Source organism: Dunckerocampus dactyliophorus, chromosome 4 (genome assembly GCF_027744805.1).
Source record: "Dunckerocampus dactyliophorus isolate RoL2022-P2 chromosome 4, RoL_Ddac_1.1, whole genome shotgun sequence".
In the NCBI taxonomy this organism is placed as follows: Eukaryota; Metazoa; Chordata; class Actinopteri; order Syngnathiformes; family Syngnathidae; genus Dunckerocampus; species Dunckerocampus dactyliophorus.
Genome location: NC_072822.1, coordinates 35,841,712 through 35,856,217, shown reverse-complemented (window position 1 = coordinate 35,856,217; position 14,506 = coordinate 35,841,712). Strand labels below are relative to the sequence as shown.

At 43.7% G+C, this 14,506-nt stretch overlaps 1 protein-coding gene across 2 annotated transcripts in view; it reads left to right on the top strand.

Annotated features, from left to right (window-relative positions):
* Window positions 1–14,506, top strand: part of kremen1 (kringle containing transmembrane protein 1) — a 125,168-nt gene that overhangs the window by 85,146 nt on the left and 25,516 nt on the right. For both annotated transcript variants that reach the window (XM_054772994.1, XM_054772993.1), the window contains one exon: window positions 110–201. In XM_054772994.1, coding sequence (XP_054628969.1) covers window positions 110–201 — 92 coding nt within the window. The remainder of the gene's footprint in view (window positions 1–109; window positions 202–14,506) is intronic.

The window sequence follows — 14,506 nt, the reverse complement described above, 5'->3', positions numbered from 1 at the left end:
TCCAGCATCAAACACACACAAAAACAAAAAGGCATGTCACATTTTCCTCAGAACAATCTGGGGAAATTCACTTCAAAGTTTGCTGCTCTGATTCCGTTTTCTTCCGCAGGAATCCGGACGGGGACGTCCAGCCGTGGTGCTACATCGCCGACCACGAAGACGGAATCTACTGGCGATACTGCGACATCCCGACATGCCAAAGTGAGTGACAATCCTATCTGTCCTGTCATTCGTAGTCTTGTTAGGAGCATAGTTACCCTGCAGACCAATAATCAGCCGTACGGGGTACATTGGTGTTGATTGCGGGTCCATAATGGACTCCTGTGCTACCATTTCTTTGTCTCTCCGCTGCCATTTGACAGAAATCCAAAGCAGACGCTTTCACCGCTCTGCTCATCTGCCAGCCCGCTATGAATAGCTTTTATGGACCGTAATGCTTCTACGCCGTCATTATCATCTAAAAAAAAAAAAAACACCTCTAATTACATCCCATCGTCCTTTTAAATCTGCCACGCTGGGCCCCGCCCCTTAGCGAATGTGCGTCTGTAAGTGTGCCGTATGGTTGTTGATGAACGTGCGTTTAGTGCATTTATGCCATTAATTACTTTTATAGCGTTGACCTTTTAAACACTGTGGTTGATCATCCGCAGCTTTTTGAGTGATTTGTCTGTTTTTCGACAAGCGATCACGCATGTTTATGTTTTCAAGATAACTCGACGTTTCTAACTGCTGTGCTTTTGTCAGGATAGCGGCTGGATTCATCTCTGTCTTAAACCACCAAGTCAATATTTCCCTTCTCCCAAAAGGATTTTACCATACATTCACCTTTTTTTATGCTATCGATTTGGAATATTACTCTCATCATTTTACACATCCACCATATTGATTTATAACAGAGGTGTTACGTTTATTATTCTATACTGTAGTTTCAATAACAAGGCTAAAAGTTTGGACACACGCAACACCACCCATGGTCCCAACCCCATTGATAAGCTAAGAAATTCCACTAAGTAACCCTGACAAGGCACACCTGTGGAAAAAAAAGAAAACCATGACAGGTGACGACCTCATGAAGCTCAATGAGAGAACACCAAGGGTTAGCAGCGCTGTCACTGACAACACAACTGAACACAAAATGCAGTTTTTAAATGGAACTTATTATTATTAAGGGGAGAAAAACATCCAAAGCTACATGTCCCTGTGTGAACAAGTGACTGCCCCCTAAACCTCATAACCGGTCGGGCCAGTCTTAGCAGCAACAACTGCAATCAAGCCTTTGTGATAACTTGCAATGAGTCTCTTACAGCGCTGGGGAGGAATTTTGGCCCACATTGTCATTCAGCCACATAGGCACTGGTTAGCATAATTAGACAAAAACTAGCTAGCCAATATCCACCAAACTCTGTGTAGGGGTGTGGCAAAAGGTTAAGGACGGTATGCTATGTTATATGTTCTATATTATGAATGAATATTTACTGGAATCCTTGCTGCAGCAGACTCCAACCTGAGCTAACACAAGAAAATGTCATCCAGCTGACCGACTGAACTCTGCCACCAGGTCTCAGGAAGACCCCGCCGACTGTCCCGCTATTATCCCGTCTGAGTCGTACGCTGGACTAAATCCAGCTGTGTGAACAGCGCAGCAGCCATTAACCCATCTAATCATGCCTGCTGGCTGCGTGGCTTCCGTGCAGTGGCGTATTTGTGTGCACGTGACCGATGAGCCGCTGTCGATCACGGCTCGCCATCCTGACCTATTTCAAACAACTGTCCATTTAGTGCTGCGTGTCTCAGCTGATGTCCCAAAGCACCTCCGTCCAGGGCCAGGCGGGTTCTTATCGGCACTCGAATTAGGCCAACCTTTGTTCCAGAAGGTTTGTGACTATGTGCTGGTTCAGCATCCAGGCCACGCATCCTCAGCGTTTTCACTGCGTGGCACACAAACGCTTGCCTCGCTTTCAAGTCTTTTAGTGTTTTGCACAACACTGCCTGGGGAAAAAAACACATCATGTTTGCTGCAAGGCCTGAAAAACATGCCTGTTCATGAAAGACACCGGCAGGCACTAACATACTGTACTTTATTATCAAACCACACCCGCATCATTAGGCCTCACCTGCTTTCAATGTCACAACTCCACTTTCCGATATTGAAAGTCTCACCTTTCAGGTAAGGCGTCATCCCGTGAGAAGGTTCCACTTGTTGGCAAGAACTTACCTTTTGTCAAGGAAGCTCTTCTAGCCAGGCAAGGTGTGTTGAGTGAGGAAGTTGTGGGTCTTGTCGTTGTTGTTGTTGCAGTTCAAATCCTGCTTCCTCCATCCCAGTCACTGCTCTTGTGTCCCCCAGGGTCCAACATTCCCACTTTCCCTAGAGCCCTATGAAGTCTGTTGTATTTATCCTCAAATTCTGCTTTTTTTAGCCATGTAAATTTTTTTATTCCATTTTTGACCTTTTACACTTATTTTACTTTGACAGACTTTATTGAGCCACAAGAGAAACTGCTTGGTTACAGTAGCTCAATTGCAGAAGAAAAAGACAAACACTCATAAAATGCAAATAAAATGCAATGCAATATGAATATATATATATATATATATATAAAATCAAAAGAATATAAGATAAATAGAAAAGAATATATGATAAACAAGATTTGCATATTTACAAATAGTGTGTAAAGTAAATTTCTACTTTATACAAGGGAGGGCAGACAGTACAGCGCAGTAATGTTGTGAATGATCTTTTACAGGCAGGTGAGGTATTGTAGAGTTGGATGCCGTGTAGAATGAATGAAGTCCTGTAGCGTTCACTGTGGGAACGGAACTGGAGGAGTCTGTTGGAGAATCAGCTCTGCTGCCCCTCTATTGTCCGATGCAGTGTGGGGGTGGGTCCTTGATTGAGAGCAGTTTGTCCAGTGTCGTCCTGTCTCTCACTGTTACAAACACCTCCGATAACTTGTTCGGCTTTCCGGATAAGTTTGTTTATCCTGTTTGTGTCCTATCTTTTTGCTGGTGCTGCTCCCCCAACAAACCACAGCAAAGTACAGGGCACTGGCAACCACCGGCTGGTAGAAGATCTCCAGCACCCTGCTGCACACACATTGAAGGACCGAGGCTTCCTCAGGAAGTAGAGTCTGCTCATGGCCTTCTTTTAGACAGCATTGCTGTTGTCCTTCCAGTCCAGTCTGCTGTTCATGTGGACTCCCAAGTACTTGTAGCTTACCAGCATAGAGTGTATACTTTTATCAATTTTATAAATATGTTGATTAAATGCAAAAATGACTTACATTTATAAATCCTTACATTTATTGATGCGATGGGGCATTGGCCAATTAGCCCAGTACTCCAGAAGGGATGTAGCTTGGCTAACTTTTCTAATGGGATGTCAGCCTCAGCACACATTGCTGCAAAATCCTCAACAAACTGTAATGCATTCCTAGTGGGGCTGCCAAATGAAAATGAACATTTTAATCAAATTAATCACACTTTTCAAATTAATTCATCGTGGTGAATCACAATTTGCCACTAAGTGTGAATTATGCCCATTTTTCATCGGGAAGTAAAAAGTTACAAACAAAACACAAAGTAGCAAATAAGAAAATATAGGAAATGCTCAACAACTTACTGAAGCCAGCAGGGAAAAAGGCGTGCAAGATGCTGGCGAGGTTGGACAACAACCTGGCACCGACTGACTAGGCAGCACTGCTTAAGAAGGGCCTGATTACTGATTGGCGGCAGCTGTTCTCCTTAAAGGGGACCTATTATACTCATTTTCGGGCATTTGTATTGAGTTCTGGACTCCTGTAGAGCAGCTACACACGATAACTCGCACGCAAAGCTTTCTAGATCTTCCAGATGCTTCACCTCTTCCTCCACTGTTTCCTTGGGTTTCCTGCCTTCCGCCCAAATGGTCTGTGTAATTTACTCCACCCCTGGTCCTCCTCTAGGTACGCCTCCCGCCGAGCCCACTCAGCTGTGATTGATGAGTTTCCGCCCTAGTTATTCATGTAAGATTTTTTTATGACACCCTTATTTTGTTTACACAATTAGACGGGATGTGGCAAATTCTTTAATTTGAAGGCCAGAGCGTGGTGTGTGTGATGAGAATGCCTACTGGCGGTTAAGACGAGCTGGGTGTAAGAATAAATGTGCCGCTCGTCCTCATTTCACTCAGAACTTGCACAACGTCAACGGTATCGTAAAACGCTTAAGAAGCGGTAAAACACAACACGGGTGTAAACTCTCTCATACAGCCTGACTCGCACACACACAATCGCACTAGCATGCTCTGTTTTTGGCCGTTTCAGGTCAACGTTTCAACGTGTTTAGTTTGGGAGGGGGTGGGCTAGTGTTTGTGATGAAATTTGGCCTCAAGTGAGGGGTCCACTACGGAAATACTTCCCCACACAAACGTTCCTGCTCCTCACAATGACAGCATTTCATTTGCATTAGGTCCATTTCCGCTTTTAACAGTAGGTTCCTTTTTTATTGGCCAGTTCCGCGATTCTGTCTGCTATTCCATTAACGCAGAAATCATGGGGCCCTGTTTCCCAGGAAAGCCACACTTCTTGTCAAGAACCAGTTCATGTGTCAGGCAAGGTGTCATTATCTAGTAAGGTCATTTCTGGAAACGAAGTCTCACCTTTGGGCAAAAATGACACTTTCCAGCCAGGCTTTCCTACATGGCCACACCACCTGACAGGGTTGCTCTCTCTGGAAAGGCTTCACCTTTTGCCAAGGAAGGCCTTACCTTTGGTCAGAGGATCTCACCCTCTAGCCAGACCTCACATATCTGTAGGGCCTCACGTCGGACGTTTTTGTCAAGCAACGTCTATACTTTAGGAAAAGAACGGCTCACTGTCACTGTCTAGAAAGGAACCTTCTGGCAAGGGAGGTTTCATCTATGGGCACTCACCCCCTGACAAAGATCCTACTTTCCGTATAGGCAGGATGCACCTTCTAGTAATATTTTCTTCAGGAAAGGCCTCATCTATGAACAGTTTTCCATCCTCTAGCCAGGGCTTATCCCATGACGAAGTTGTACTTCCTGGAGCGGCAAAGCATTATGGAAAGGAAGGCGTCACCCCACTGCAAGGTTCCACTTTCTGGAATGGCCCTACCTTTTGCCAAGGAAGATCTTACCTTTTGGGAAAAGATCCCCACCCACTTGCCAGGTCTTACCTTTAGGAAGAGGATCTTACCCTCTAACCAGAGATCACATTACTGTCGGGCCTCACGTCCTGCAACTGTTCCACTTTCAGGAAATGCTGGATGTTTTGTCAAGGAACGTCTAAACTTTAAGCATGCTCCTCCATGCGAGCACAGATATTCAAATGCGCAGACAGCATGCAAACCCTGTAGGAAGAAAATTGGGATGCAAATTATTTTCTGCGTGCACGCAGGAAAACCTTGCATGCACCCAGGTCGCAAGGGATAGGCAGAGGAGGAGTGCGTGGCCCTTGCACATGTCGCAGGTTTAAAAGTAGGGGAGACTGGGGACAGTTGCAACACTTTTTACATTACTCTCAATTACTCAGAGAGGATTTGGACGAGGCGCACCAAATGTTTACATAGTAAAGCTACACCTGCCTGCTAAATAGCCATACCATTTAAAGATGGCTACATATAACATATCAATCATAATATTTATTTCAATAAAAAAATTCAGACGTTGCAACTGACCCCAAACCAGGGGACAGTTGCAACACCAATCAGGGACGGTTGCAACACATCAAAAAACATTAAATTTTACCAAAACCGTATGCTTTTTGTTTAAATAACCACAGTATACGATATTAAAGTATTTAATAAGTTTAGTTTTGTGTAAAACATGGGCCTACTTTGAGTCACTGTGCAAATGTTACGGACGCTATAAAAACTCAATATTTCAGTTTGGGACAAAAAGAATAGAATCATTTGGAGTGCAAAAAACATTTATTAAACATGTGAACTAACGGTGAACAGTTTTAGTGAACAAAATTCACATTGTTTTAAAACTCCAGTGAATATAAAGTTTGGTTTTTAAGTTTTGTTAAAGGCACACGAATGTTTAAAAAATAAAACTGCAACACTCGCCTCTTCCCCAACAAATCTGCTGTCTTGTGAACTATTCCAGCAGCTTCTGAACTACTCTAGCTCACAGAAAAGAAACAGACATCTTCTTCCTCTTCAGAGTCTGATTCTTCTCTCTTCTTTTTTTTTGGTTTTCTTTACACTTTTCTTTGTGGTTTGATGTTCTTGTATTCTTTTTGCCTTCCTCTGTTCAGATTTTGAATTATTTTGTTTGTCATTAGCATGAATTTCTTATTATGATTCCCTATTCTGCCCATCATGAGCAGTAAAACATATTAATTGTGCCTAGTGTGGTCTATTTTGATATTAGCATAGGGACAGTTGCAACCGTCCCCATAGTATCAGTCAGGACCAAACACCACGTGCTAGCTAGCCACAGTGACATGACAAACGTAAGCAATGTCGCTGAATAGTCAACAAAACAGTGATTCAAACCAGGAAGGTTTGGAGTAATTCCTACAAAATATTAGGATAGTATGACAAAAAATACAGCTACTTTCATACCTCCAAAACAACTTTGTCTTGATAGAAGCTGGACCAGATGCGCAATATGGCCGCTTTCTTCTTGGCGAGTAGAGGGTCTAACTGAGCATGTGCAGTATGAGTGTCATCACTCTAGCATGTTACTGATTAGACAAATAAGGCTTGTTGCAAGTGTCCCCAGTCTCCCCTATATTGTGTACATTGCCCGGATACGGCAGCGGCTCCTCCTGTGGCGGACGGTTCCTCCAGCTGTGCACTCTGGTTCTCCCGACCTCCGTGGACGCACGGCGGCTGCTCACATAGCGTATCCGACATGAATGCACTTTACCCGGCCACGGCGGGCGGCTCCTCCCGCTGTACACTCTAGTTCTCCTGGTCACGAGAGCCGTAGGTGCCGTAGGAAGCCAGTACACCCATCTTGCAATCAAAGTGAGTGGGCTTCACGAGCCTCGTACAATGCCCACACACGTACGTCTCCAGCGAGTGAAACGTATGACAGCCTTCCATGAAGCGCACCTAGCACGCACACTGCCATCACGATCTAAAAGCTACCAACGGAGGGCGAGCGGCAAGCACGTGGGTGTCACGAATCACTTGCTCTATAAGTACGACACACTTGCAACCCCTCTGATACCCTACTTCCACGGCCTTCCATGGCCACGGCAAACAAATTTCCCAAAATTTGCGGAGCCTTTGCGTGTGTTAAAACGTACGTCGGGATGTAAGGGCCCACTTTAGGAAAGGAAGGTCTCACTATGACTGTCTCATAAGGAACCTTTTGGCAATAAGGTCTCATCTATGGGCAAAAGATCCCACCCTCTGGCTAACAAACATTCCAGTTTCTGGAAAGGAGGGACTCCCCTCCTGGCAATGTTTCCTTCTAGAAAGGCCTCAAAGGTCTCATCTTTGAGCAATTTTCCACCCTCTAGCCAGGCCTTATCCCATGTCAAGGTTCCACTTTCTGGAAAAGCAACACTTCTTGCCAAGGAAGGTCTCATCATCAGGCAAAATCTCACCATCTAGTCAGAAAGTTTCTGCCACAAAGACCTCACCTTTGGCCAGGAGATCCCATCCTCTAGCAAGGCCTCACTCTCTAGCAAAGCCCCACTTTGTGAAAAGTCCACATCTTTGCATCTCGAAGACCAAAACAACATCAGTTTTCAGCTCACAACCACTTGAGGTTTTTTCAACTTCTGCCAATGCTCAAAGAAGCTTTGTGGTGTCACAAAAATGTTTTTTTTTTTGAGAAACCGATTCTTTGTCAAAAGGTGGAGCGCTAACAAAGAAGTACAGTCAAACCTGTCTTAGCGGCCACCTTTATAGAACGGCCGCCTACCTATAGCGGCCACTGAAAAATCCCCTGCAGCAAATGTACATGTTATAGACCCTGTGTATAGCAGTCACCTGTCCAACGCGGCCAGCGGCCACCCATTTTGTCTCCCTTGGTCAATATCTGACCGCATATAGCGGCCAAATTACCAACTCAAGTAGAAGCTTCATGCACGAAAAAGTTTTGTTTTTTTAAGCAATGAAGCCGTCGTGTGTAGACTTTAATTACTGAGTCCTAGTTCGACATAAAAAAGCCGTCTTCTTACTTTGCAATGCCGCCTTCATGCCTGGTGGCCGCGGAGCTGCGGTCAATTAACATTTGTGGCGGATAAAAGGCCAGCGCCGTCGAAAGTGTGGTGCTGGTTCATTGTTGTTATTGATTTTACTAGTTTCCTCAGCGGAGCTGTTACCTAGATTTACCTACCTGTTGATGTGTCAACAGAGCCTTTTCCCCTACGTCTCTTGGTTTTGCTCCAGTCTTTTTGTGAATACATGTTCATATGTGTGTGCACAAATTTAAAATGGCCGCCGACCTGTCTATAACGGCCACCTGTCTATAGCGGCCACTTTTGCCGTTTCCCTTCGGTGGCCGCTATAGACAGGTTTGACTGTATTTCTAATATCACAGAACCCGTGTGCTGACTGAAATACCAATTTGGCTTGGTAGAAACGTGTAACAGTCGTCTCAGTTCGCTTGACTTCCCCACCTTTGTTGTCTTTGTCGTTCACGCTCTATGTCGTGTGTCGGAGCACGCCTTGCCTTCACCTCGGGTCATGCGGCTGTGGCGGGGTTGACACTTCCTGGTGCAAGGCGTCATGCTAATGGATCTAAAGTGGTTAGTGTGTCAGTGTGGTTATCTCATATTCGCCCTCATCCGTCATAACGGGAATTATCTTAGCATCAGAAAGGTTCAGGCATATCATGTACTGTACAAACTGACTTCTGACTTCTAGCTCCTTTCCAAACCACGCCCTTCGAAGGTTAGCCTTAATTACGGGAATCCAGTTCCTGCTACGAGCACAGAGGAAAAGGTCAGAGGGATTCCCATCATTCTAGATTTTAATAGGGGTGGTAAAGTCTTGTCTTGTGTTAAGTGACATGTACCAGCACGGCTGTCAAAACGTTGAAAGTGTTGTTTCCACGTGGCTCCTGGCGTCGTCTGAATCGGACCGACACCGAGTCAGTGTCAGTGTCAAAAGTCCTTGAGCGCTTGCCAAGACGAAGACGCTTTGATGTTCACGTCTCAAGCGTTGGTCCCTCAACGGCGCGTAAGCAGGAAAAACTCGTCGCGCCGCTCCTCTGCGCCGAGAAATGCAGAGCTTCTGCAAAAAAAACTAAAAACTCTTTTACCCAAGAATCACTGTCAGCTTTTACACTCTTGTCTTTGAAGATTTATGACTCATTATTGCTTCATCATTTTTCCTGAATTTGCTTTGTTGTTAAGCAGATGATTAGTTCTGATAAACTGCTGTTGTAGTTTGTGTTAACTTAAGTGCGTAGTAATCATCCACGCCATAAAAAATAACTGCATCGGATTGGACGGCCCATCGGTTGAACTGTTGTAAGACGATGTAGACTTTGAGGGATTATTAAAGATAAAACCCCCTACATGATACAGGAGGTCTTTGAAGCGCAGGGTTGCAGGCGGCAATGGCGGCTTTAAATGGCTTTACACTTACATTACCCAATATAGTCGGCATAAAAAGAGTAAATAAGCCATTTAAGATGTAAATAAAACTTCTGAGTGTCACGGTAAATGTGTTCCCTAGCATCACTTCTGGTGCTTGTCACACCGACACCTAGTGGCCAATGTAGAATACTGCGGTCACAATTAGAGCGCTTCTTCTGCCTCGTATTTGTGTTTCAGTTTAGTGAGTTCATTTAGCCATTTTTATGCTTGAAAATGCTTCATTTAGGCCAAGAATAAGTGCAATTTGCATAAATATGCATATGTTTGTACTAATAATGGGCAATATTCAACCACAAAACAGCGATCATTTATTAATTCATTCATTTTGGAAAAATCGCGATGGAGCGATCTGGAAGACCTGAGTTTGAATCTCCGTTGGGCATTTCTGTGTGGAGTTTGCATGTTCTCCGCGTGTGTGGGTGGGTTTTCTCGGGGTCCTCCCACATTCCAAAAACATGCATGTTAGCTTCATTGGAGACTCTAAATGGTCCATAGGTATGAATGTGAGTGTTTGTCTATATGTGCCCTGCCATTGGCTGGCAGCCACTCTAGGGTGTACCGCGCCTCTCAACCCAAGTCAGCCGGGATAGGCTCCAGCATACCCCTGCAACCCTAGAAAATGAATGAATGAATATTTTTTTCAAAAACACTATAGAGCGAGCGTGATGTTCGAACCGCGGTGTTGACACAAATTAATGGGAGTTAATTTAAAGGAAACGTGAGCTTTTTTATCCAATTTTGTCCATCATACACAATCCGTATGTGAGACATGACCACACGTCTTTCTATTCCTATGGAAACAGTGACCGTCACTTTCACTTTGAAACAAATATTTTTTGCTTTTGTGACAGCTCAAATGTCTAAACAACTATACCAACATAAACACCTCAAAAAAAGGGTTGTTTTACATAAAAATAACAATTTATTTACAAATATAACTATTTACATTTTTCACATTTGTAACTGAATTATGTGTGTGCATGTGTGTGCACACGTGTGCGTGTGCATGTGTTAAAATTCCCCTACATCGTGTAACCTTCTGCACGCTGCAGTCCTCCACTTCATCCTTGCTGTCATGTGGGATTCTTCCATCTTCATGGTCTCTGTTGAGCTCTTATCAAATGCACCTCTGCCACCTTGTGGCCGTTTTTAAGGCTTAAAATTGCTCTGAAATGAAATGCATTAGTGGAGAGTCTCGTCATCACCTCTTTTTGCCTCTCGCGCAAAAAACCCACAGAAAAGACGTATAAATACATCGTTGGGCTCGGGCGTTTGGGTTTATAAAAACATATAAGTACATCTTTGGTGTTGAATGAGTTCAGGGAAAAATTCTTAGTTAATTTTGTGTTGTCTGTTTCTGTGTCTATGCTTGCCTAAAGACCTTCAAGAATGATTGATTTTCAGCATGTTTGTGGCTGTTTTTTTGTGTTTTTGGTGATTTATTGGAGGAGACCTCCAAGTTGAGCTCACGTCTGCAGAGTCGCAGTGCGGCTTGAGTCACGAGCAGGTGCACCACATGTTGTTCTCTAAAACCACGTAAAAATCCTCCCTTTCTCAAATTAGCAATAATAATTGTTAAAAAAAACAACCTGTGGGGAAAAACACATCTCTGACGGGAATGACAGGAAGGCAAACGGCTCTATGAAGGAGAAAACAAGTCCAAAGAAGCGAGCGACACAAGTGGAACATGTCGGACATGTGGTCTGGCTGTGGAAAACCCGACTGGAGCACCGCAGCCTCGCCTCATGTGGTCCAACCCCCACCTCCTTCGATGCTTTCATGTCGTGTTATTGCAACGTTTGTGTCGCTCGCTCTTGTTGTTTTGCGTGGCTGGATATTTTCCCGCCCGTGGTCAGAACCCGGGATTTGTAACCACCCCGAGCCTCGCGATGCTGGTTCCTGTAATTTGACTTCATAAAAACTGGATTTAGACTTTAAGCGAGAGGCTGTACGATATGCTGTGAGTCATATATAAATCTAGCTTGAGTATTATTACGACATGTTGAGTAATAATATTCCCTGTTTGTACTGTGATCGTTTTACGGTCTTTAAATAGGACGTTTGGCTTCGCTGGCCCAGCTAACGAAGCACTACTTGCTAAGAGTGGAGCCTCGTTTCAACACACACGTTAAACACTTTGAATGAAACTGTCAGTTTGTCTTGCCAAACTTTGGTTCAAAGTAGCGTATGCGGTCGTTCCCCGCTGCATCGTGGTTCGAACATCGTGCACTCAAAACTAATGAATAAATGGTCACTGTTTTGTGGTTTAATACACCCTATTATTAGTCAAAACATATGCATATATTAGCAAATTGTGTGTATACTTGGCACAAATCAAGCATTTTCAATGGTAAAAATGAAGGGCCCTACAAATATAAGGCATTTAGAAGATGTACAGTAGTGTAATATCTGTGACACTGTGTGCGCCTTTAAGAGACGGGGACTGTGAAGTGACGTGTGTGACGTCAGCTGGCTACTGTAGCGTTAGCACGGTTAGCAGTGTGGAGAGTGGCAGTGACTGGCGCGAGTTGTGGCTGACAGCAGCTCCTGTGTGAATGTTCACTGTGCCTCTTATTAATGTCTAAGATGTGTTATGTTCTATTATTACGTCAACTACCGTAAAGCACCGTGTATAAACCGCACTTTTTTTCCACTGGTAAGAAGCAAAAAAACGGGGTGCGGTTTATACACGATGACAGGTCTGTGACCAGACGCAGAAATTGACAAGAAGTCCATTTTAGAATAGCCGTCTGTGGGTCAGACAGTTGCTTTGACTTTAGCGCCCTCCGCTGTACAGTTGCTGAAAATGCTTGTGTATGCAACTAACTTATCTGACGGCTGACTTTATTTTCACACGTTTAAACGATGTCGATATACACTGAAGCTAACCTCAGCTTCCAATGTCAAATACAATACAACGTTGGAGTTTATTCAAGTTCACACTGAAGCAATGCAATAAAATAATAACAGAGAAAAAGAGAAGCAGTGAAAGATAAGATATCAAAACATCTCTGAAAATTGCTAATTTCTTTATTTTGATTTATTATTATTATTATTATTATTATTATTATTATTATTATTAACCTGTGCTTTATTCTTCTTTTTGAAATTGCTGAGTACCGTTACGCATGTTGATTTGAGATGAAAGAGTTGGCAAGCATTTATTAAGTAAAAACATTTTTTCCCCGCCTGTAGCCTGAAAATGGGGGTGCGGTTAATACACGGGTGCGGTTTATACACCGTGATTTACGGTATATTGTGTAATATGTGTATAAAAGTGACTATAGGAGTGTTATTTGGTGTCTAGAGGGCTCTAATAATGCTAAAAAGCATACCTAGAAGGTCTAAAACTGGTTTTCTATGCTCTAACTACGGAAATATTGCATTTATAAATAAGGAATTCTACTTGGTGGAAATTCACTCATCGGGAACCAATGAACAGTGATCAACGAAATGTTTTGCTTTTTCTTTTCTTTTGACACCATGCAGTTTTTGTAAAATATAAGAATGAATAAAGGATCGCTGTGTCGTGTCGCTGCGGCCTGTTATTAGTCATAAACATCTGCTTATTTCAGGAAAGAAAAGAGAGACACTGCAAGGTGCCAACGATCACAGCCAACAAAGTTGAGAGAATGAATCCGACTTTGTCGGTTGTCCTCGGCGTCTTTGTCTCACTTTGGGCTCATCTTGGAGCAAAAAGGCCAGGGGGTGTGGGGGGTGGCTGTATTTTTTTTCTGACCTCTGACCCCCTTACCTCAAAGCTCCACCCACATGTGCCCTCGGGGGAAATACCTGGAGTGGAGTGGAGGTGGGGGAGGCAACTGTCGAGACGGAAAGTAGAGTCTGTGACAGCAAAGAGCCAGAGGACATCAGGTAGATGTAATCTTCTCAACATGGCCGCCGTTCATTTAGCCGGCGCCATTAGGGAATTAAAGCTATTGATTACAAGGCTGGCCGGCGCTGTCCAATGTTTGCCAATGAGAGCAAGTAGATAGTCCTTGTTTGGGGGCTTGTCTTTGGGGGGGAAAAGTGGAGGAGATGAATGGCGGGTCAAGCGATTAGGCGTTTGGTGGAATGAATCCTCAAAGCGGGGTATGGATTAGACGTATGAGATGGACTCACCTCCACCCAGGAGGCAACTTTTACACCATCTGCTGTTTTTGGTCATCTGCTTGGGTGATAAAACTGAAGATCTAGTAAAGGTTTGTGGTGATTTGATGAGAACAAAAATAGATAAAGGGACATGAAAGTGTTTGCCCGCTTCCTTGATTTCTTATTTTTGTATTTTTTTGCATGTTTGTCACACTTCAATGTTTCACATCATCAAACAAATGTAAATATTAGCCAATGACAACACAACTCAACACAAAATGCAGTTTTTAAATGAAAATATTTATTATTGAGGGAGAAAAAAAATCCAAACCTACATGGCCATGTGTGAAAAAGTGATTGCCCCCCCTGTTAAAACATAACTGAGATGAATTGAGATCTATCAGTGTGGAAAAGGTTATAAAGTCATTTCTGAAGCTTTGGGACTCAGCAAACCACAGTGAGAGCCATTATCCACAAATGGCCACAACATGGACCGGTGGTGAACCTTCCCAGGAGTGGCCGGCCAACCAAGAGGTCACAAAAGACCCCACAACAACATCCAAAGAAGTGCAGGCCTCACTTGCCTCAGTTAAGGTCAGTGTTCATGACTCCACCATAAGAAAGACGCTGGGCAAAAACGGCCTGCATGGCAGAGTTCCAAGACCAAAACCGCTGCTGAACAAAAAGAACATTAAGGCTCGTCTCAATTTTGCTAGAAATCATCTTGATGATCCCCAATACCTTTGGGAAAATACTCTGTGGCCTGACAAGACAAAAGTTGAACTTTTTTGAAGACTTTGGAGTGGTCTAGTCCAAGTCCTGATCTGAATCCTATTGAGATGCTG